We start from the raw sequence: 21,388 nt of genomic DNA on the forward strand, positions 1-21,388 counted from the left end.
TACACTGAAGACCTCGGATTTTGCCACCAGCATCTTTGGCAAGAGGGCAATTTTGCCCCATGGGGCATACAAACAGAAAGAAAATCCCTTTAGATATCTTGAAGCAGGTAATAAAAGCAAAGACGAATGTGGGGAGTCCATCGTTTTCCCTGTTGGTATGACGGTATAACAGAAAGAGCAATTACATTTTTAAAAGCAGCATCAATTTGTGGCGGAGTTTGCCAGTGCTCGGCACCAGCACTTATTAACATAACACAAGAGTTTAGCAATGTAATGTATTGAAAAATGATAAAACTCACAATTTCAGGCCATCCTCACAGCACGGGTTGACTGCAATATTCCATAATGTCACACTTGTTTACATAAGAAGGTCAGTGGGTTATGCTGGCACTACCATTTGGCAGCAGTGGCAGGAGTTGTGAGTGGTGCCGGCTGCAATGGAATACATTAGGCCCTGGCACATGGTACATCCTGCTTTAGTACCAAAGGTCAGAACACTTCTGAAGGAAGAAATCCTGACCTGAGCAGGAGTGCCTCAGCTCTGTGGACCATCCTATTAAGATCTTCAGCGCTCCAACAGAAAACAATGGAGACAAGACAATTTATGGCACTCAGTCAAACAACATGAAATTCCTGTTGAGGGAACCTGTGTGTCTTTTGCTTCGGGGAAACCTGGCCAGAGGAGTTGCTGTCCATCCTTTGTTTTCAGGACCAGTCAGTCATAGTAGTACATTTGGCAATAGAAGGCAGGGCAAAAGGTGATCTGGCAGTATATATATTATAACAAACCAGCTGACGTGTTGCACCAACTATAGAAACTGAGTGTCCATACATGTAAGTACAACTGGAACAGTCATTTTGTTGAGTTAATGTTTTTAAAATGAAGATCTTGAGCAATAGCCTAATATTAAGGTTCCGAGCATCATCCACTTACTTTCTTGGATCCACCAAATTCTCCCAATCGCCTCCTGTGCTGACAGATAAAGCAGTGATGGATAGAGAGATCAGTAGTCTATAAGCTCCCAAAAGGGTACATTTTATAACCACAGCAAAAACACATTGCGAATGGTCTGACAATTGGGAACTTCCAGTTTTGTGATTCGCCAGTGGTCTGTGAACGCCAGATTTTGCTGTCAGTGTTATAGAATGTTCCAGAAAAAGTATACCATATCCTTCAACCAACACCAGATAAAATTCTGGAAAAACTGGAACACAGAGAACAATATATGAGGCCCCAAGTGACTTTGTAAGCCATAAAATGTTTGCAAGTGGGGCGTTTCCAGAATTGGATGGAGGAACATAACATCCTTACCCCCCTCCAAGCTGGGTTTTGAGCAAGGATATCAACAACTGACCAGATCCTAAGGCTACAGATGATCTACTGGAAAACTGTTAGTATAGAGGGTGGCAGCCTCTACCGTATATTTGTAGACCTTAAATCTGCCTTCGACCTAGTACCAAGGGTCAAACTCTGGGCAACGCTATTAGACATGGGAGTCCCAGAGTATCTTTGACACCAGGTAAAAGGTTCACATGAAGGCAATTGTGCTCGAATTAGATTTGGCAAAAGTGGCAAACTTTCATCCCCCCTCCTGCCCGTCGAGAGAGGGGTCCGGCAAGGCTGTGTCCTGGCCCCAACTCTCTTTTGCCTTTTCATTAATGGCTTAATAGAATCATTGAATGCCGGGGTGAACATCGATGCTCCCAGGCTGGCGAAACGAACAATACCTGCCCTCATGTTTGCAGATGATACTCTCTTGCTTGCTAAATCCCCCATGGGAATCCAGAGGACCCTGAAAAACTTTAGCGCCTTCGGCAAACAACGGGGACTGGAAATTAACCTACAAAAAACAAAGTAAATGGCTTTTAACGTAGGTAACACCACTCGCCCAAACCCTTGTCTGGATGGAAGTCCCCTAGAGAGGGTATCCATATTTGAGTACCTGGGGATCACATTGACAGAGAGAATGGATTGGGGAGCCCAAATCAGTAAAATTGGCTTAAAACTATCCCAGACTACGGGGGTATTTTAAAACTATATAGGACTTGCTCTGAAAAACTAGTGAGTCCTGTGGTGGAAATTTACAAGGCTCAGGGCAGGACGGCTGTACCTTATGAAGCAGAACTATGGGGGCACTGTTCATCTGGCCAGTTAGCCCGTACTGAGAATTTATTAGCCAGACAACTTATGGGATTGGCACCTAGCACACCACTAACACCTCTACGTATGGATCTAGGGATCAGACCCACTGAGAAAGAAGCTGCTCTTAGACCTATATTATACTGGCGGTGCCTGTGGTCCACCCCTGAACTAGCCCCTCATAGAGAAGAACTGACTGATGTCATGGGGCTGCGAGGTGCAGGGAAGTTACCTTGGCTGTTTTAGGTCAAGAAAACATGTGAGGACCTGGGTTGGGGCAGTCTGTAGCATAATACAGAAGAAATCTCCAAAATGACTTCCAGAAAAGCCTTGGTAGAGAGTTAGAGACCATAAACTCACCCAGTTGGAAAGGAGACCCTCAGTGGGGCGACTGACTGCTGAGTTTCTGGAAATAAAAAGTATATATAGCTTAGAACCAGTGTTGGACGACATACAGCCGCTCTTGGCTAAGAAGCTTTATCTGCAATTTAGATATGGAGTCCTTCCACTGCGTTCATTCACAAAAAAGTGGGGGGGGGGGGGGGGGGGGGGCTACACAAACATAGAATGCCCTGCGTGATTCAACAGAAATGAGACTGATCTCCATGTGATCTTTTTCTGTCAGGGGTACAGGAAGGCAAGGTCACAATGGCTACTTCAACTTTGTAGGAATTTGGGGTCTAGACATTGTCGCGACGTGTATAGGAGTCTAAAATCTTACACGCGCATGCCCATTGTTTTTTCAATTTCACGCTTTTTATTTACCATGTGGTGCACACGCAGAGCCATCTTAAATAAGTCTGAAAATAGGAATGACAATTGTCTATGATATATTTTAATTGATGATTTTCACACATACTGTATTTATTTGGTTGCTGTGGAGATAACAGAATTATTCTTAATGACCAACATTTCCTGACACTGAATGTATATAGATCATTGCCCCCTAATGTTTGTGTTTTTACCTTAACACCGTGTTGATAATTGGAGGCAAATATGCTGGCTGAGTAAATGTATTGCTATTCTGTTTTCTTAGTCACCATCTCTATGTGTAGCACAACTTTAAAATTGTAACACAAAAAGGAGCCAAATATTGCTTGGAAATAGCCTCTAAATGCACATTGCACAAGCACTTAATATCCTGTCTTTCAAGATGGCTGATGCTTGCAAATGCTGCTCCAGAGCGTGGAATGTAGATCCTTTTATTCTCCTTTTTAACCATTTGTATTTTATTCAATTTTAAATTACTATTTTAAACTGTGCTTTTATGGCCAAATGTGCCGAAATAAAGTTCTTATGAATGAATGACTTCCCTTATGACAAATATAGCTACTCATACTTCGTTTTCTATTAACGCCATGACATCCAACCCAGATTCCTTCTATAACTCCCTTCTATTTCAACGATATAACAGCCTAATGATTCAAATAGACTGATTCCTCCTAAACAAAAAAAGCTGAACTTTGTGATAATAATGTTTTCCCCAGTATTGCAGTAAGCATGTGCCTGGAGCTTCACTAAGGGCAAGGATGGATCCTGTACATTACATTTACCTCTACTGGCCAGCCTGTTGGTTATGGTGTTAGAAAATGTTCTACCTTTATCCTAGAACACAAAGCTGAAGCTTTGAGCAGCAAATTAAAGTGGTCCATGAGTTCAATTTTCATGAAAAACTGTCCTGGGCAAAATAATCACGCATCAGGACACAAGGATGGTAAGAATAGTGTGCTGGACTGTGAATTTAGGAAAATGGAAAGTGAAGACTGTGTGGTTAGTACTCTCAGATATCCCTAGTTAACTTGACACCTGCTTAATCACTTTGCTATTATGCCAAATAATCACAGTGTAATAAATCAAATTCTGCTGGGAAAATTGCAAAGACCTATAAAGCATGCAGCCAATATTAAATAGCCAGTATATAGGAAAGCATCAGATTAGAAGAGACATTTCTTAATGTCATTCAACCCACCAGGACCCCATCAATGAATCAGTTCTTCCTGTTGTTGAGTCTTGAGGACAATGACTGAAAGGTTGCCACTTCTGAGGCAGGATTTCATAGCTCTCTTATAAATTCTATTTATTCCAATCAATCCATGGAACGTGTGGATTCTTTGGATCATGGCCACAATATTAAGCTATTTTGGGACATCCCAGGCCTTCGCTCAAAAGTGTTTTACAATGATTTTCCTACATTTATTGAGCCTCACCAAATGACATTGGTCACTGAACTGTTCTTTTTGGATGGTTAAGTATCTATGCTATTCCGTAATTCAGGCGGCTCTTGACATAAACTGCACTAAGTGAGGTTGCCGCATGTTCTACTCATATACAATTTTGAATGTAACTTTTAGAAATAAGAATAGCCGACTGTTAATACATTTTTATAATTACTACTTCCCAAATTCAAACAGTTAATTTGGTCAAGTTTGGCACTTTATTACAAGAAAATGTGATCGATGTACATTTATTTTGGGAGTAGAAATGTGTCAATTGTGCTGGCTGGTGATTTCAATACTAAATAATCACATTTGATATAACAGGTCATTCTCTCAACTCAGTCTGGTACCTGCTCATTTGTTACTGGAACAAACAGAATAAAATGAAAATTGATTAAGCTACTTTCATATTGGCACTTATATAATGTCAAAACCATGTCTTAATAGCAGTCGATTATAGCAGTATTACTGATCATATTTTAGTGACGAATGGTCTCCTAGTGCATTTAGAGATCATAACCCTTTAACAATCCACTTAAACTAGCCTATGCCCAAGTAACATTAAAATCATACGGCCACACATTCAACCTTTTGCTACAGACAGACACCTTCACTGGAGCTTTATAAACCCTGAATTTGTCACAAAAATGTTGTGTGGCTTTGGCACTATATTAGCTTGCTTTGAAGAGCCCCTGCAGATTTGAAAATATTGTTGAATTATTAATCTATTGCATGTGTCAACTGTAACAGCATGACCATACCACTCTCAAACAAGATTCTGGTCTTTTCACAGAATGATGAGGATGAAGGCAATAGAGGCATTCTTTACGCTGCTCACCCACATGCAATTTCTTCTTCTCACAAGATTTGCAGGATCTAAAGAGTCCTTTTTTAGAAGAATCAGACAAGCTGAACTTTGAAACAGCTGAAGGAAAGAAAAAAAACTGAGCAGAGCCAGGGAGACTTCCTTTCACGATGTGGGGTAGAAAATCTGAGGAAAACAGTCTCTGTTGGGAAGGTACTAGAGAGGGTGTTGTCACCTGATTGGTCATGGTTCAAGTTTTGTCCCCAAAAAGGACATAGATAGGCTATTAAACTAAACTTCTAGTGCCATTATAGCCTATCTGACAGCTACATACTGCTTTGACTCCCACTTCGACGACAGGGAATTATTCAAGCATGTGAATCTATGAATGATTCAATATTGGATTATATTGGGAAACGGTCTTGCAGCATTCACAAGTCTGTATCTGTAATGGACTCTCAGGGTCAGACCTATCTTGTAGTGGCATGTTGTTTAAAACAACATAGAGCTCACAAAGTATATGGGGTATAGCTAACAAGTTGGTAATCAGATCAATTATCCTGCAGAACCAATGACAAAGAAATGTTGCAACAGAGTAATTACTTTTAGGTTTCTAGAGATCCCCATAGTGGAACTGAAAAAAAGTTGACCACCTTTGCTGGTGAGACAGACTAAATCTCTATAATGTATTTTGGCCTCTGCAATTGTGGCAATGGATGAAATATTATTATTATTATTTATTTTAATACAAAAAGGAGGGTAATTGAATGGTAGAAAGTTCAAGATAAAGTTAATAAGCTAGTAATACAACAGTTAATAAGACATGAGAGCAATTTACAGCGCACTCTGCAAAGATATTCAGGTAGGTATTAAAGAGCAGCACTATAGATTCACATTAGTAGGATAAAGTCATATAGTCATAAATAGACTATATAGAAGCAGTTCAAATTTAGGCAGCTAGGATGTAGAGGGAAAAGATCACCCTACCAATCACTTTCTCGATAGGGACAATCATCTAACTGCAGCACCATATACCTCAAAGCAAAAAGAATTATTTGAGCCCCACAACTTCAGTCAAATAAATGAATATACTATAATTACAGTTATTTTCAGAAGGCGTTCAATATGATTCTGAACAATCAACCGAACTAGATGGAAGAGGAGTTTGGGAAGAATTCATTAAATGAGAAAGACTATTTTGATGACAGGTAGAGAAGTTAAGGTCTGAATTTCAGGGGGATCAAGGTCCAAATTCTATGCACACATGCTGAAAATGATGTACGGTAGGTTTTTTCTGGAAGGCTGGGATTTCTACTAAGGGGTCAGTACTCCAAAGCTTCCGAAAGCCAGCACAGAGATTCAGTTTTTGCAAGGCGGAGCATTTGGTCAATGTGGATGATTTTGTGAACTAGGCAGGCAACAATTAACATGCTCTCCCATCAAAGGGTAGCCAACTTAGGGAAGTCAAGCTAGGAGTTACACGCTCAACCGATCTGCTCTTGAAACCAGACATGCAGCAGTGTGCAGGGAGGCTTTCAACAGTTAAGTTTAGTAGCCTTCTGTTTCTATACTTCTAGTTGGTGCATTGAGTGATTGGGCCCGCAACAAACACTGATTTTTACATTCTGTAAATAGACCTGGTTCTAAAACTGTGTTTTAAACCTGGCTTCCATGTGTAAAATGACTTTCAAGTGCAAATTCACCTTCGTGTAAAGCAAACAACATTGTGGTATCTTCATTGAGAGCAAAATCACATTTAAGTGCAAAATCACTGGTGTTGCTGAATCAACAGATCCGTGGGAGCATCTTTGTCTTTATCCCCTTGTGTGCCACGCCCTTTCCCCGCCCTGTGCCGGCCGTTGCATTAGCGGGCGGGGTTCATGACGAGCTGGACTCGTCATGGGCACAGCGCAACCGCGGCCCATGACGAGTCCAGCTCGTCATGGGCACACAAGGGGTTAAACAAATAAGTTTAAAATGTTCCACAAATCATAGGGAGGAATAACAAAAAACAATGAGAGTAGATATCATCTCAAATGACTAACCAAGAGGTGTTATGGAAGGGGCTTGTATACTGATCCGAATCTTTAGATACAACAGCCTCAATAATGTTTTTATGGTGCTCTGAGCTTTTCTTCCTGATGCTAGCATATTTGCAAATAGGTAAAAAAAAGTATCACATATGAAAAGCCCACATACATATTTTCCAATATTTTTATCTTAATTTTTCATAGAGTTTGAACAAAAGAGCTCGATTCTGCAAACAAGAGCTTCTGAAACTAACTTCCACTCTGTAAAAGCCCACATACATATTTTCCAATATTTTTATCTTAATTTTTCATAGAGTTTGAACAAGAGAGCTCGATTCTGCAAACAAGAGCTTCTGAAACTAACTTCCACTCTGTGCCTACTCAACCCATGTTCGGTTGAGCTGAGACTTCACATATTCAAAATCTAACTTCACTGTATATCTGGTTTTGACAAGAAATTAATGTGAGCTGCAAAAATGGCTCCTACTATACAACTGACCAACGAAGAAGACATTCAGATGAAACCAGCTATTACATATGAATCAAAACATACAGACTGATTTAATGATCGATTCAGATTCAAATTTGAATGACAGGGTTATAATACCTACAGTGCATAGATTGTGTGGCACAACACATCATTGAAAAGCACTGGTACAGACCAGAATGCAGACACGTTTAAGCGGAAAAATGTACAAAGTCAGATATGCTGGGTTCTGAAAAGCAGTCTATAAGGTGAACTGACAGGTCTGAATGACATTTATACATAAAGTAAATGCTGCCAATTTGACTGAATGGATGTTTCTCTGAGGAACATTCCCCTATAATTCTACTTGTCAGAGTTTGGAACATCCAGCGTTACTATGTCTCACCTCAGTGTCGTTGTTAAGATTCCACAAATCAAGTCTTCCCACTCCATCAACACAGGCAAACAGGGCAGGGTGGGTTGGAGACCACATGACATCATACACATAGTCAGCATTGTCCTCAAATGAGTACAAAGGTTTATTGTTCTGGAAGAGAAAAATAAATCAAATGTAAGTCATACTACACTAAACAAACAGGATGCACTGCTGCTGACAGTGAGTAGCTCGAATAACCCACATTAAATGAATAAGAACTTTAATTAACATGCAGCTTCTTACATGTCTTTCTTCGGTGCTGGGGTGTTCTATTTTTACAAGTATACTTTACAAGGACTGCACGTACAAAGATATTGTCATACTTATTTTTCGTTTCTACTCATAAGTCACTGCACAGAGTCAGTCCTATTCATGACTAACAATGACCATCTTGTGAGGATGAATAATTACTGTTGTGATTAACAAACCATGTTTTCCCGAACTTTCTAAAGTGCTAGTTCAAACATAGTTTGATAGTTACAATTAGCCATATAAAACAAAATTGCGATCTTTACAATTTTGTCCCAATTGTAAATTCAACAAAATTACATCTTTTTAAATAGATACCAATTAAAGGGAAAAGTGTTTTTTCAGTTTCTCCAAATACTACAAATTCTGTCTCCTTAAATCTGACAACAATTCACATTTACTGCGCAACTGAATGGTGAAAGCCATCTCATGAAAGAAAAAGCATTAAGACATAATTTGAAAAAGTATGGTTTCAAGTGTTGAAAACACAGATTTACTGACAACACAAGGTGTTAAAGAGGCGGACAATATTTCACCCCAATGCCTCAGCTTCATTGCAGAATGCACAAAAAAAGTGCACCAGTGGTGACAAGTTATACAGTAGACAAGTTATTTACTATGACAAAAGACAGAGGTTGTAGGCCTTTGCGGATGTAGTCTTGGCATGATTTTTAACTCCTTGACTTTGGAGGGTTTACCCACCCCTCCTTGACCCAACTGATCACTCATTTTTTTGTTTGATGTTTGGAGCACTTTGTGCTTGAACCTTCATTATTTTAATCTTTACATGGAAATAACAGGGTTCAGCCTTGTCAACTAGGACATCAACATCCATCAATATAATTATTACAAATTGCTCTATTTGAAAAGATTTATGGTCAATAATTCCCATTGCCCTATATTCTGCCATCGTCATATACAAACCTGGGTCTCTGCTGTATAACTTAACAAGCATTTGCAATGCAATAGGTCTCGCTATTTACACAAGTCTGAGCTATTGGCTTTGTAAATGACAATGCCTTTCATTTATGTTTTGGACTTTAAAACATAAATAAAATGCATTGTCATTTACAATACTAATAGCTTAAACTTTCGCAAATGCAAGACCTATTGCATTGCAAATGTTTGTTAAACATTTGGAAGATGTCCTGACAAGATGATGTTCTTGAAAGGTCAGTAGGCATTGGAACCCCTGTCACCTCTGGCATGCTGCCTACCAGAAAAGTTATTAAGTACTTTTGTTAATTAAGTAAGCGAAGGGCAGTTTTAAGGAAAGATATATGCTTTAATTTCTGCAACATGGAGAGAAAAGGTGAAATATAGGGATCAAATAAAAACAAGCATTGGCAAACCGTAACGATCTAGGAGTGTTTAAGTGTATGTGAAAGAAGAGACTCTCCCCGATTGTCTGCAAGTCACAGGCCACCAGGCTAGGTTGCTCCTTTATGCTGGACATACTGTAAGGGGAACCCATGGAGACGAGCGAGTGGCTGCTGTGTTCAAGCCCTTCTCGATTGTTGTTAAAAGGCACATTCCCTGCAATAATAAGCAGGGGGAAGGAGGAGGCAGCCAAGGAGACGAGCGAGCTTGAGTGTTAAAAGGCATGCTCCTTTAAATGAGAAGCAGGGGGAGGAAGAGTCAGCCTAGGAGAGGAGCGATCTGAAGCACACGGAACAGCTATTAAATAAAGAAATAATGGTGATGGTCATGTGAGAGAGTTGGAAGGGGTCTGCTTTGGAGGGGGAACAAAGGAGAAAGCATCCAAGCAGACTTCAGCATCCGTGCAGCGGGAACGGAGCGCACTTTAAATAAATACAAAGTAGGTTAGGAAGCGGCTGCCATTACCGAAGCTGGCATCTAGTATGTGCTATGTCCCTTAATGAAGTAAATATTTGTCCGAAATTCGAATGAAAGCTCCCGAGCTAGGACACAGTAAAAGGTCCAGTACTCATGGGAGGTTACAAATGAAGACAAGGTGATACTAAGGAGGGACTAACAAGTCTATTAACTAATCAGAAGACAGCATTTACAAACGACAATGACACAAGCCAATGACAAATATGGGCGGAGAGTGGGCTTCTATTCCATACTCCAATAGAGTATGGCTCGCATTAGGTTGAGCCTGTGCAGAGCAGTGCATGCGCTGCCCAGGCTCGACCTAAAAATGGCCCTACCAAAGCAGAGATTGTTATTATTCATAGTAGTCTGCTGAACCACAATAGCCTTAGATGGTTTCATCTGACCTGTCACATTTAGTGCTTTTTCAGATTCCAAGCTCTCCGTTACAGTGCAGCAACGAAATGTCACAAATTTCCTGGTTTCAGATGTCTGTCTTTCATAAGACAGATCCCCATAATCTCAATCACCCTCCACTATACCTTACAGGCAGCAGCCTGTTCACTGTGAAAGGGCCCACATTGTTCCACGAGACTGTCCCCCTTGAAAAATGTCTTTCAAGCTGCAGTCTGAGTGATCCCAGTTCGAAGGAAATTGGTGTACATCTCCTGCATCCAGATGCAGCTGCATTGGCTGCCCGGACCGCTTGCATTCATACCTAGAGAACTCAAGACTTCTGGCACCATCTTGGGTCTTCTCCTGATCGTCTCCTTACTCCTAAGCTGATAATATGCAATTTGGTGATCTTGCTTAGCTAAACTAATCACTTGGGTGAAAATATTCCATGAAAATAAAAATATTACATATTTAAATATGTGTTTACCTTAGTAGACCAAAGCTTTACGGTCCAATCAAATGACGAAGTGACGAACAGATGAGAGAAGTCAACTGGTCCTACTGCCGAATGACAATGGATACCTGTGATTGGCCCTTGGTGTCCTTCAAACATCTCACTTATTCCTGCTTTGCTGTTTTCAAAACATAACGTCACTTAAGTACCATTTTTTATATATCAAAATTAAATTGCAAATATACACAGGTTTCTTCCCAAAATAATCCTAACAATTTTGTGGAGGGCATGCTTGTATTTGTGATTTATTTTTCCTGTTACTGGTTTTTCTAAAGCATGTAAAAATACAATTTAAACAAATATTAAAAGGAAATTGTCATACTAACATCATAAAAACATGAATGTACACATCATAAAAATATTCCTATCCTCATAAATCTTTGTGGATTTCCTATTCTATTAATATGGGACACCAACTCCATACTGTTCATTTAACATCATATGCTACGAAACACTTTGTACATTGGCTACAAGACTGTCAATTCACTTCACCTAAATATCTTAAAGTAATATTTAATTTCTTCCAAAGACCCGACACAAAGGTTGACAAAAGACAGCAACCCCTCTGGGATCAAAGAATCCGTTACTAGATGACCTGATCTGAAGCCTTTTTATAAAAGAATGCGATGTAGTATAACAGAAATAGAAACCTGCTTCTTTAAACATTTCCTGAAATTTATGGCACTAATTCACTTTTGTTGTACTTTGCCCTTTAAAACAGAGTTTATGAGCTGTAGCTAAGTTTATCCTATTAAGTAACGTCATAGAGATAGATCTGCAAACTTTTCTGGGTGCCCAAAAACGTAAATGGCCGGTGTACGCTCAGAATCCTTACTCACATATTCAGAACCTGCAGAGATCTAGGACTACAGATTGAACTGTGTATGGTGGAAAATCACTGGTACTGATTTTTGGCTGTAATATACTAAGAGGCAGCAAAGGGGTGCTTAAGCAAAAGGACAGTCAAATTGTGTGGCCCACATACAAACCCAGAGGTTTGTGGTTATTCACAAACTTTTTGTATAGCAATTTCCAACCTGAAAACGCATGCAAAACACACATTTGTATCTTAAAGTTAGTGTTAATCATGTGGGAATAATGGAGCTGAAATCTGTGAATGCCTTTATGTGGATGGTGTTAATATGGAATCCGGACTAGGACCTACTTTGAGAAATGCACATCTTTCAAAGACAGTCTTGAAATATCCAAATCAGGGGTCTCCAACGAGTAGCTCGGGAGCTACTGGTAGCTTGCCGGTACCTTCAAAGTAGCTCTCTGAGGTGAAGTAAAGCCGGTATCAAATTCAAAGAGTAGGTTCCTATTAAAGAAGGCACCACTGCTCATCTCAAGACCCTTGGAGTGACAGCCAGCCACATTTATGGCATTAACTAATGCTAACACTCAAACATACACTGTGCCGGCCTATAGGGCCTGCTACATGACCATCTGTATTCAATCTCAATATAATTAAGCCACACGGAGATTGACCATTGTTGTAGTCCCTCCTTTATCAGTCTCAACAGTGCACCATCAAAGAAATATGGCAACAGTAGCCTGAGCAGTAATCAATGATGACCCACCTAAGTGTGGGAATGCAGGAGTCAGAGTGAAAACGTGTCAGTTGGATGCATGATCAGCCTATGACCTCAGGAGAACAGGGTATAAACCAGACCAGAGAAAATTAAGAGATTCATCAACATTTATGTGTGTGTCCACAATAAACACTATTGCTTCCTGGATCTATGCCTGGTACCAAGAACCGCCGAATGTATATGCTATCCCCTATCATAAGAGTGTCATTTCTGGCATAATTGTGTCCATTCCTGGCATAATAGTGCCAAATGGCATAATAATGGTCATCCTTGACTATTTTAGTATTGTGGGTCTAGTCATGGTATACTGGCAGCCATCATTGACATACTAAGAGCATGACTGGCCTATATGTACCTATTCCCGACATTAATGGTCTTGACTGATATATGATCTCATCCCTGATCCTTATGGTTAACAGCCTTGGCACAACTGTGGCCCTAGTATAATGGTGGGTATTACTGGCATAATACAGGCATCCGTGGTGCTATGGTGAGTATCCATGGCATATGAATGTAATATCTGGGAATTCAAAGTAGTCTGTCCATATGAGGCATTTGTACATGGGAGTACATGATGAAAAGGACAAGCTGATGTTTTGGGATTGCGCATTTCCTAAAAACTGAAAACGGATATTTTAAAGACAGTTTTAGTTTTCAAAAATGGGTTTTCTTCTGGAAACGTGAGTTTGTTTGCCCACAGTGCAAAATGGTATTGAAAAGAAAATTTGCATTTTCAGAAACTGGGGAATGATAATACAAGCGGAGCTGGGGAGACATACTGCTGTGCTTATATTCTTTGTGCCACAGGGCACGTCAAGATTTGAAAGTTACTTCATAAGTCACGGGGAGGCATTTAATATTGATTAACTTTTTCCCAGCATTTCTGCTGGTAACCGCACTTTATATACTTGGGTGGTAACTACTGGAAATCCTGCTTTGGGTGGTCATAGTGTAGTCACTATTTTACAGTTCTAAAATTTGCTAGTAGCTCAGGAAGACTTTCCTTGAGCAGAACTAGCTCTCACTACAGAAAAGGTTGGAGACCCCTGATCCAAATCCTGTTCACACTTTTTCAGGGCAGAATCTCTGGCTCTGAATCTGAATCCGCCTCAGCCACTTGAATGGATAGAACACTGAAACCATGGAAAAAACAAACAATTTACTTATCTTCGTTAACACCTTATCTGGTAGAGCCTGCATCTAGCAGCAGATGCCTTACTTTAGAATTATCCCCAGGCATCTGTTTGGATCCGGAAATGTTTCATAAGCAGAACCCCTGCCGGCAGGTGGTGTCGTTCAGCTAAGCGTTGCCTCGTCTGTGCCAGAAGAGACACCTATATAGGCATCACCCAGGCATGCTGACGTCAGTTACTTTTCACAACTTTTAATGCCAAAAGCACAGGGCAATGAAGTACAATGACCACTGTTGTGGAAAACTAGGGCCCCAAAAGGGAAAAGCACTGTCCCTAGAAATCTGTTCATAGAGAGGGGAGCATGGGTGGGTTGGTAAGGAATCTGAGGGTATACAGTCCACCACACAGGACCAATTTCACACAAGGAAGTCATGCACGATTGAACGGGCAAAGTGCCCATCTCTACAGACCCGACTGTCCACACAGTAGTGTTTGGTAGATGTGTGTAGGGAATCACACGTGGCCTGGCAGATGTCCAGGACCAGAACTAACACAGTGGTTGCAGCTTTAACTCTGCTAGAACGAGCACACAAACCCTCAGGGGGTTGCTTCTTTCCCAATACGTAGCAGATTTTGATGCAGAGGATGATCCACTGTGAGACTGTTCTTCTCTGCACCTCTAGTCTTTTCTTTGCTCTGATATATCCCCACGAAAAGTTGGTAGTCCAACCGGAACTCTTTAGTGTGGTCAAGGTAAAACGACAAGGCTCTTTTTCGGTCCAGATGGTGAAGTTGCTCCTCTTCCTTAGAGTGATGAAGCCGAGCGTAAAAAGAAGGCAGAGGGATGGTTTGGTGTACGTGCAATGGAGTGACCACTTTCGGAAGAATGGAAGCTCTTTTACGAAGCACCAGTTTGTTTGGGTAGATGTTAAGATAAGTAGGCTTGGATGACAAGGACTGAAGCTCCCTGATGCTTCAGACAGATATTGCCATGAGAAAGGCTGTCTTGATGGTAGGAGCCTGAGTGGATAATTGCACACATGCTCAAAGGGAGTGCACATGAGTGGATAATTGCACACATGCTCAAAGGGAGTGCACATAAGAAAAGTGAGGACGAGATTGAGGTCCCACTGGGGTATAACGAAAAGAGTGGGAGGAAACATATGTTGCAAACTTTCAAAAACGTATGTACAATAGGGGGTTGGAAAAGGAAAACCGTCAGGTAACCAAAGAAAAGCAGAGATTGCAGAAAGGTATCCATTCACAGAGCAGAGCCCTGCAGGGCAAATGAAAGAACGAACAGGAGAACCTGAGAAAGGGTGGCAGAAAGGGGATCAATGCTTCTTTCTGTACACCATGCCACAAGTTTTGCCCAACGGCAGGCATGATTCATCTTGGTAGAGGGACGCCTGACTGCCAAGATCACACTACAGACTTCGGGTGGAAGGTCGAAAGTGGTTAATTGTCGCCACACAATCTCCATGCAAGAAGCCACAGCGTTGACAGATTTGGGTAGAGAACCCTCCCCTGCTGATACGACAAAATATACTCATGGAGGGGCAGCCTTTTTGGAGGACCAATGGCCATGCTCAACAGCTCGGGATACCAGACTCTCCGTGCCCAATCCGTAGCCACAACGATGACTTGGTACAGATCGTTCCTCATCTTCTTGAGAACTCTGGTCAGAAGAATGGTATGGGCGAAAAGTCATAAAAGAGGCCAGAGCTACACTCAAGATGAAAAGCTTCTTCGAGCCAGAGCCACTGTGGAAACTCCAGCATGCAGAACTGCTGACATTGCGCGTTCTCATCGGTGGCGAACAAATCTAACCAAGGCTCTCCCCACTGGTGCAAGAGACCTTGCACCACCTACGGATGAAGACACCATTCATGATCCGCTAGGCATCTTTGGCTTAGTTTGTCCGCTCTGGTGTTCAGAGAAAATCACCAGAGGTTGAACCACCAGGGATATGCCATGCTGTTCCAGCCATGTCCAGAGATGGAGGGCCTCTGACAAATGTAAATGTAAATGTACAGATATTTATATAGCGCAAATCACCAACCGGTCTCTAAGCGCTTGCTTAGGGAACCCGTCCTGGTATTCCCCTGTGAGATAACCCAGCAGGGCATCCACAAGGTGAAAGCCAGGCATCCCGCCGCGAGGGGCCATTGTGGAGATTAAGCAAGCTATTGCCCAGAGTCGCAGAGTGTGAACCCATGAATTGAATATGCACTGGAGCGAGAATTATCGAGTCCATGGACAATTTATGGACTCAAGACCCAGCCGAGCCGGGAATTGAACCCTGGTCCCGGGCTGATCTCTGCTTCCAGGTCTGCCTACTCTGACCAGTGAGCCACACTTCTCCACAAAGGGGCCACGACCTCACCCCGCCCTTCTTATTGCAGTACCTCATGGCGGTGGTGGGTGGTGTTGTCTGTGAACACTTGCACTAGCCTCCCCTGGATAGAATGGTAGAAAAGCTCCAACAGGTTGATGTGGAGTCCGGATCCCACCGGAGATTAGAATCCTCTGATTTCCACTCTTCCAGGTGACCGCCCCATCCTAGGAGTGACACATCTCGCACTATTGTCAGATCTGTTTGGGGAAGAAAGAGGGGTCTGCCGCTGACCCACTCGCAGTTCGTAAGCCACCACTGCAGGACCATTGCAGTTCGCACTGAGATCTGGACCATGTCAGAGAGATTCCCCATATGCAGCGCCCACTGGAACTTCAGGTCCCACTGCAGAGCCCGCATATGTCAAAGGCATGTGCCACAAGCAGGATGCAGGAGGCCATGAGGCCCAGCAGCCAGAGAGTCAGTCTTACCAAAAGCCAGAATAGAGGGTGAAAAAATGCGCATCATAGCCTGAATATCCTGGACTTGCCGATCGGGAGGATAGGCCTGAAACTGGACCGTGTCCAAACAGCTCCAACAAAACTAAGCATCTGAGAGGGTGTAAGGTGTGACTTTGGCATGTTGATAGTGAACCTCAGCGAATGCAGGACGTCCACCGTAGTCTGGAGATGGGAGATGACAGCCTGGGCGAGCACACCTCCAACAGCCAGTAATCAAAATTGGGGAAGACTGTACCCCAGATCTCTGCAGATGACTGCCAATCACCACCACCACCACCTTGGTGAACACCCAAGGGGCGCTGGTGAGGCCAAAAGGGAGCACAGTGAACTGAAAATGCTCATGGCCTATTGTGAACTGCAGGTAATGCCTGGGGCAGCGGGAATGTGGAAGTATGAGTCCTGTAAGTCAATGCCACCATCCAGTCTCCAGGGTCCAGGGCAGACAGGACCTGAGCAAGAGTGAACATCTTGAATTTCTCCTTCTTGAGGAAGAAATTAAGAGAGCGCAAGTCGGGGATAGACACAGGCCTCTGCCCTGCTTGGGCACCAGAAAGTAGCAGGAATAACAACCACTACCTACTCCTGGCATTGGCACTCTCTTTATGGCTCCTTTGGCCAAAAGAGCTATCACTTCCTTGTGAAGAAGAAATAGGTGGACCTCTGTAAAGCCTGTCGTAAGTAGGTGGCATAGTGGGAGGGGTAGCCTTGAAGGGGAAGGAGTAGCCCCTTCGGACAATCTGCAAAACCCCCCATGCTATTTTTTTTTTTAAATAGCCCCGCGGAGGTGGCGATCCCCAGGGCTTGGGGAGGCCCGTGAGGCCCTCCCACCCATTAATTAATAAATCCCCGGGGTGGTAGCGTGCCCCGGGGCAGCGTGTGGGGGCAGGAGTGCCCTCCATGCATTTATTTTTTAAAAGACCTGGGGCGGTGGCCGTCCCCTGGGCTGAGGGGAGCCTGTGTGGCCCTCGCATATCATTACAATAGCCCCAGGGAGGTGGCAGTCCCCAAGTGAGCAGTGCCCCCGGGACCTCGCGCCCCCGGGACTTTGCTCACCCGGGGGCTTCAAAAAACGAAGTGCGGGAGACTGCACTTCATTTTTTAAAAAGATTTTCGGACGGATTTGCGGCAGCCATTGAGAGTGAAGCTCGTGATAGGGAGGGTTCGAGGATCCACCGCGGTCACCAGATACTAATATTTTTTTAAAATATGAATTTCTCAGGAACTACTGAACGGATTTACACCATTTAAAAAAAAAAGTCGTTTTCTGAACCAAGAGCTACCTTTTTGCCAAATTTGGTGTGGTACCGTTCAGCAGTTCGGGCTGTAGCCTTGTCTAAAGTTTCCTATGGAAATTAACATGAAGAAAACGCATTTTGGGACGCCGCTTTTTTCTCAGCTCCCGCTTGACGAATCACCCTTTCAAGACAGGAGCTCACCATATATATGAACCACAAAACATTATCGGAAATGCCTGCAGAAAAGCATTAATTGATTAAAATTTAGGACAAATGTGCTATAATTGTGTGTGGCAGGTGCACGGCTCACAAATGCTGACAAATTCTAGATTCCTTCAAAATACCCCATTTTATTAAACAAGACAAGAGATTACTAGATGATGATATGACTAAAGCAAAAGTGGCAACAGCTATTCGCAAATTAGAGAATGGTTTAACCAGGTCGGGCACACTTCCATCAGAGTTCTACAAATGCTCCAGCGACCAACTGCTAGCACAAGTCCAATGGTTTTGTGCCCAGATTCAATTCCCCACTTCGGACTCACAATCCTCAGACAATACGACAATTGCAATTTTTTCCAAAAACAATAAGAATCAAATCCTACATTTTCCTCAAAGGCATATTCCTGTTAAACAATGATGTATGAATATTTTGAAAAACCCTTATGTAGATTGGCTAGAATAATCAATTTGCTATGGGATTATTCTGAATATGGAAACTGGGAAAATAAACTAGCCTTCTGGATGGGGTTCTCTCTCTGTATTGGCCATTTTTAACGATGCTGAGGCGGCTTTTGCTTTGGTTAGCTGGAACTATCTTATGAGCAACTGTGAACCAGACCGGCTTTAGGCCACAGTTTACCCTAATTATCCAAGCATTGTACACCCAACGTAAGTCTATGCTTTGCATCAATCAGATCAAAACAAATGTCTACTAATGTGAAATAAAGGGTCATGACAAACTAAAGTATGGGCCAGTGGGTTTGCAGTAGGAAGACTAGGTAATGATTAACTATGTAGGATTGGTGAGGTTTATATGCTATTCATTCTAGTGCTTTCCTGTTTAAGTAATATTTCAAATCTTTGGAACAGAGGCATTTCTGTATTCTTTCCTCCTTGGAAAATAAGTCCTGAAAATACAGACTTTTAACACAGAATTTTTTATGTTCTTTAAAAAAGAAAAATATCACTGGCAGTTCTACAGCTAGGAAAAACATGATTTAAAGATTTACTTCTACCTGCCATGACGGCATGCTGTGTACACGGAGCCCTCTTCACTCCCAACAACAAAGTTGTTGACATCTCCAACAGGGAAAGACATGCAGGTGACCGCAACAGACTTGGATTGCTTATGAACAAGCTCCATGCTATCCTGTTGAGAAAAATATGAAGGTTATGCTTTTGAAACTTGACATCTTCACTCAACTGTGTACTCTGTAGGGTTCCCAATATCATGTATCTGCAGATCGTTTCTCCTCAGAAGCCCTACACTTGAAAAAACTATTGGTCCTTCAATAAACACATTTGGTGCTTGGCAGACGCTGCTCTAAAAAAGACATCTCAGCCATGTGTATAAACCCACTTGCAATAAAGAAGAGCAATCAAGAACACCACAATCTATATATCATCAATGATATGGATTTGTCCTTGGTAAATGTTGCCATTATAACATGTGAACAAGCCAGAATATTTAGTTGGCCATTAAAGAAACATATTGAAGGAACTAAGTGCAAACAGCACGTTATCGAAAATAACCAGACAGGATATGCCTATGTCCAGCCACACTGTTAAACAAGGCACACCCATGCTAAGTAGACATGGACAGAAAATGTAAATTGGAAGACAGTGAAACTAAAGTATTGTACCCACTCACACAGCTGTTATCAGTGAGGAGACACTTGGATTCAGTCTTAATGAGGCAGTAATTAACAATATCATTTAAGATGCTATGTACTAAAGCTTAAAAGCTGAAGATCAATGTTATGAAACGTATTACAACAGGTTTTAAATTAATTCAATTAGGAAGGAGGTTTCATATTTAGGGATTATAAGCAAAGTAGGTTGTCATTCTATAACCAGTTCAAGATTCTTGGTATTCTAAGCTTTCTAAAGGTATCCACTTAAGTCTTATGAAGGGCATTTTAACTAAGCATGTGCAAAGCTCAATTTTAATCTAAATTATTGGAATAAAACGTTTTGTGTTCTGCACCCCAATCCTGATTAAATGTTGGAACTGTGAGAGTAAGGAAAGAGTTACCACTGCATCTTTCTCAGGTAATTTGAAATTAAGCAAAATATGCTTAACAGACTCAAGTGAGATATTGGAACTAAATTATACTGGTGAACAAGGGCAAGAGCAGTTCTTTTAACAATTGGATTTATAAGTGGATGCCTGTTAACATCAACCACAATTCCACCTGCCACATTTCTATTTTTCTGCAAGCTCTTTTGAGTTTCCTTAATTCATCTATTAAAGTTTTCCTGTGGTTGCTATTTCTTCCAATTATTACATGAGAGAGAATGACCAGATGTCTTACTTATGAGGAATGGCTAAAGACAACACACAAGTCTACCATAACAAATGGCGCAATGTTTTGTTTTTTTGAATTTTATTTATTGGTATTTTCAAACAATGTCAAACATTACAAACAAGCCAGTTGCTAATTAGTACATCTAGGTCTATACATCCACGTATTTCTATTATTACAGTTAGTAGTTCGAACATGCACTTTCCTCTACATAGTGTGTGATAGGATTGGTAACCATCCTGGTACAAGGCATTTTATGACAACAAGGTAATAGGTTAAAGTCCAGCTCATCCATCCGTTCTTATGAGTGTAATTTGTCACGTCACAGGAGACAATAGTACTCATTATGCAGTATATCCCTTCCCCCAAACATCAACCCTTTTCAGACCTTGCTGCACTGGTCAACGTAGTCTATGCTGTCTCCGGATCCCCTCCACTCTCCTCCTGTTGCGCGCGAGCCCATAACACAAATGGCTCCCATATGTCTCTAGGCCTGGATGCTGATGGCATTAGTTGCCAAAAGGTGTTTACTTGCAAATGGCCGAATGTTACGTTGCACAATCAATCCTTTAGGTTGGGAGTACCTTTCCTCCCCCAATGTATGGCCATGCGGCGTTTAGCGAACAGAAGTAATATAGCATGGAGCTTCCAAATTTTAACTGGCGTGTCTTTCACATAACCCAACAGCCCTTGTAAAGGGCTTGGATCATCTGGTGTGCCTATTATCTTGTGTATAGTTGTGAATATGTTGGACCAGAATAACGATAGCCACGGACAACTCCATGCCATGTGTAAAAACGAGGCTGGGGCGGAGCCACATCTCCAGCAGCCATCATCATCCTTTAGCCCCATACGATGTAAGTTGGCAGGGGTCCTGTAAAACCTGTGCAGGTATTTAAAGTGTATTAAACAAAGCTTGTAGTTGGGCAACAGGGCTGTGAGTTGGCTACAACTGT

The 21,388-nt window shown here is 41.9% G+C and overlaps 1 protein-coding gene across 4 annotated transcripts in view; it reads right to left on the reverse strand.

The window, feature by feature from the left end:
• The window catches only part of DYNC1I2 (dynein cytoplasmic 1 intermediate chain 2), a 338,688-nt gene that overhangs the window by 20,418 nt on the left and 296,882 nt on the right, over positions 1 to 21,388 (reverse strand). For all 4 annotated transcript variants that reach the window (XM_085645306.1, XM_085645305.1, XM_085645304.1 and 1 more), the window contains 3 exons: positions 19,143 to 19,276; positions 11,062 to 11,206; positions 8,064 to 8,204 (listed from right to left, as the gene is read on the reverse strand). In XM_085645306.1, coding sequence (XP_085501432.1) covers positions 8,064 to 8,204; positions 11,062 to 11,206; positions 19,143 to 19,276 — 420 coding nt within the window. The remainder of the gene's footprint in view (positions 1 to 8,063; positions 8,205 to 11,061; positions 11,207 to 19,142; positions 19,277 to 21,388) is intronic.

Source organism: Triturus cristatus, chromosome 3_1 (assembly GCF_964204655.1).
Source record: "Triturus cristatus chromosome 3_1, aTriCri1.1, whole genome shotgun sequence".
Taxonomy (NCBI): Eukaryota; Metazoa; Chordata; class Amphibia; order Caudata; family Salamandridae; genus Triturus; species Triturus cristatus.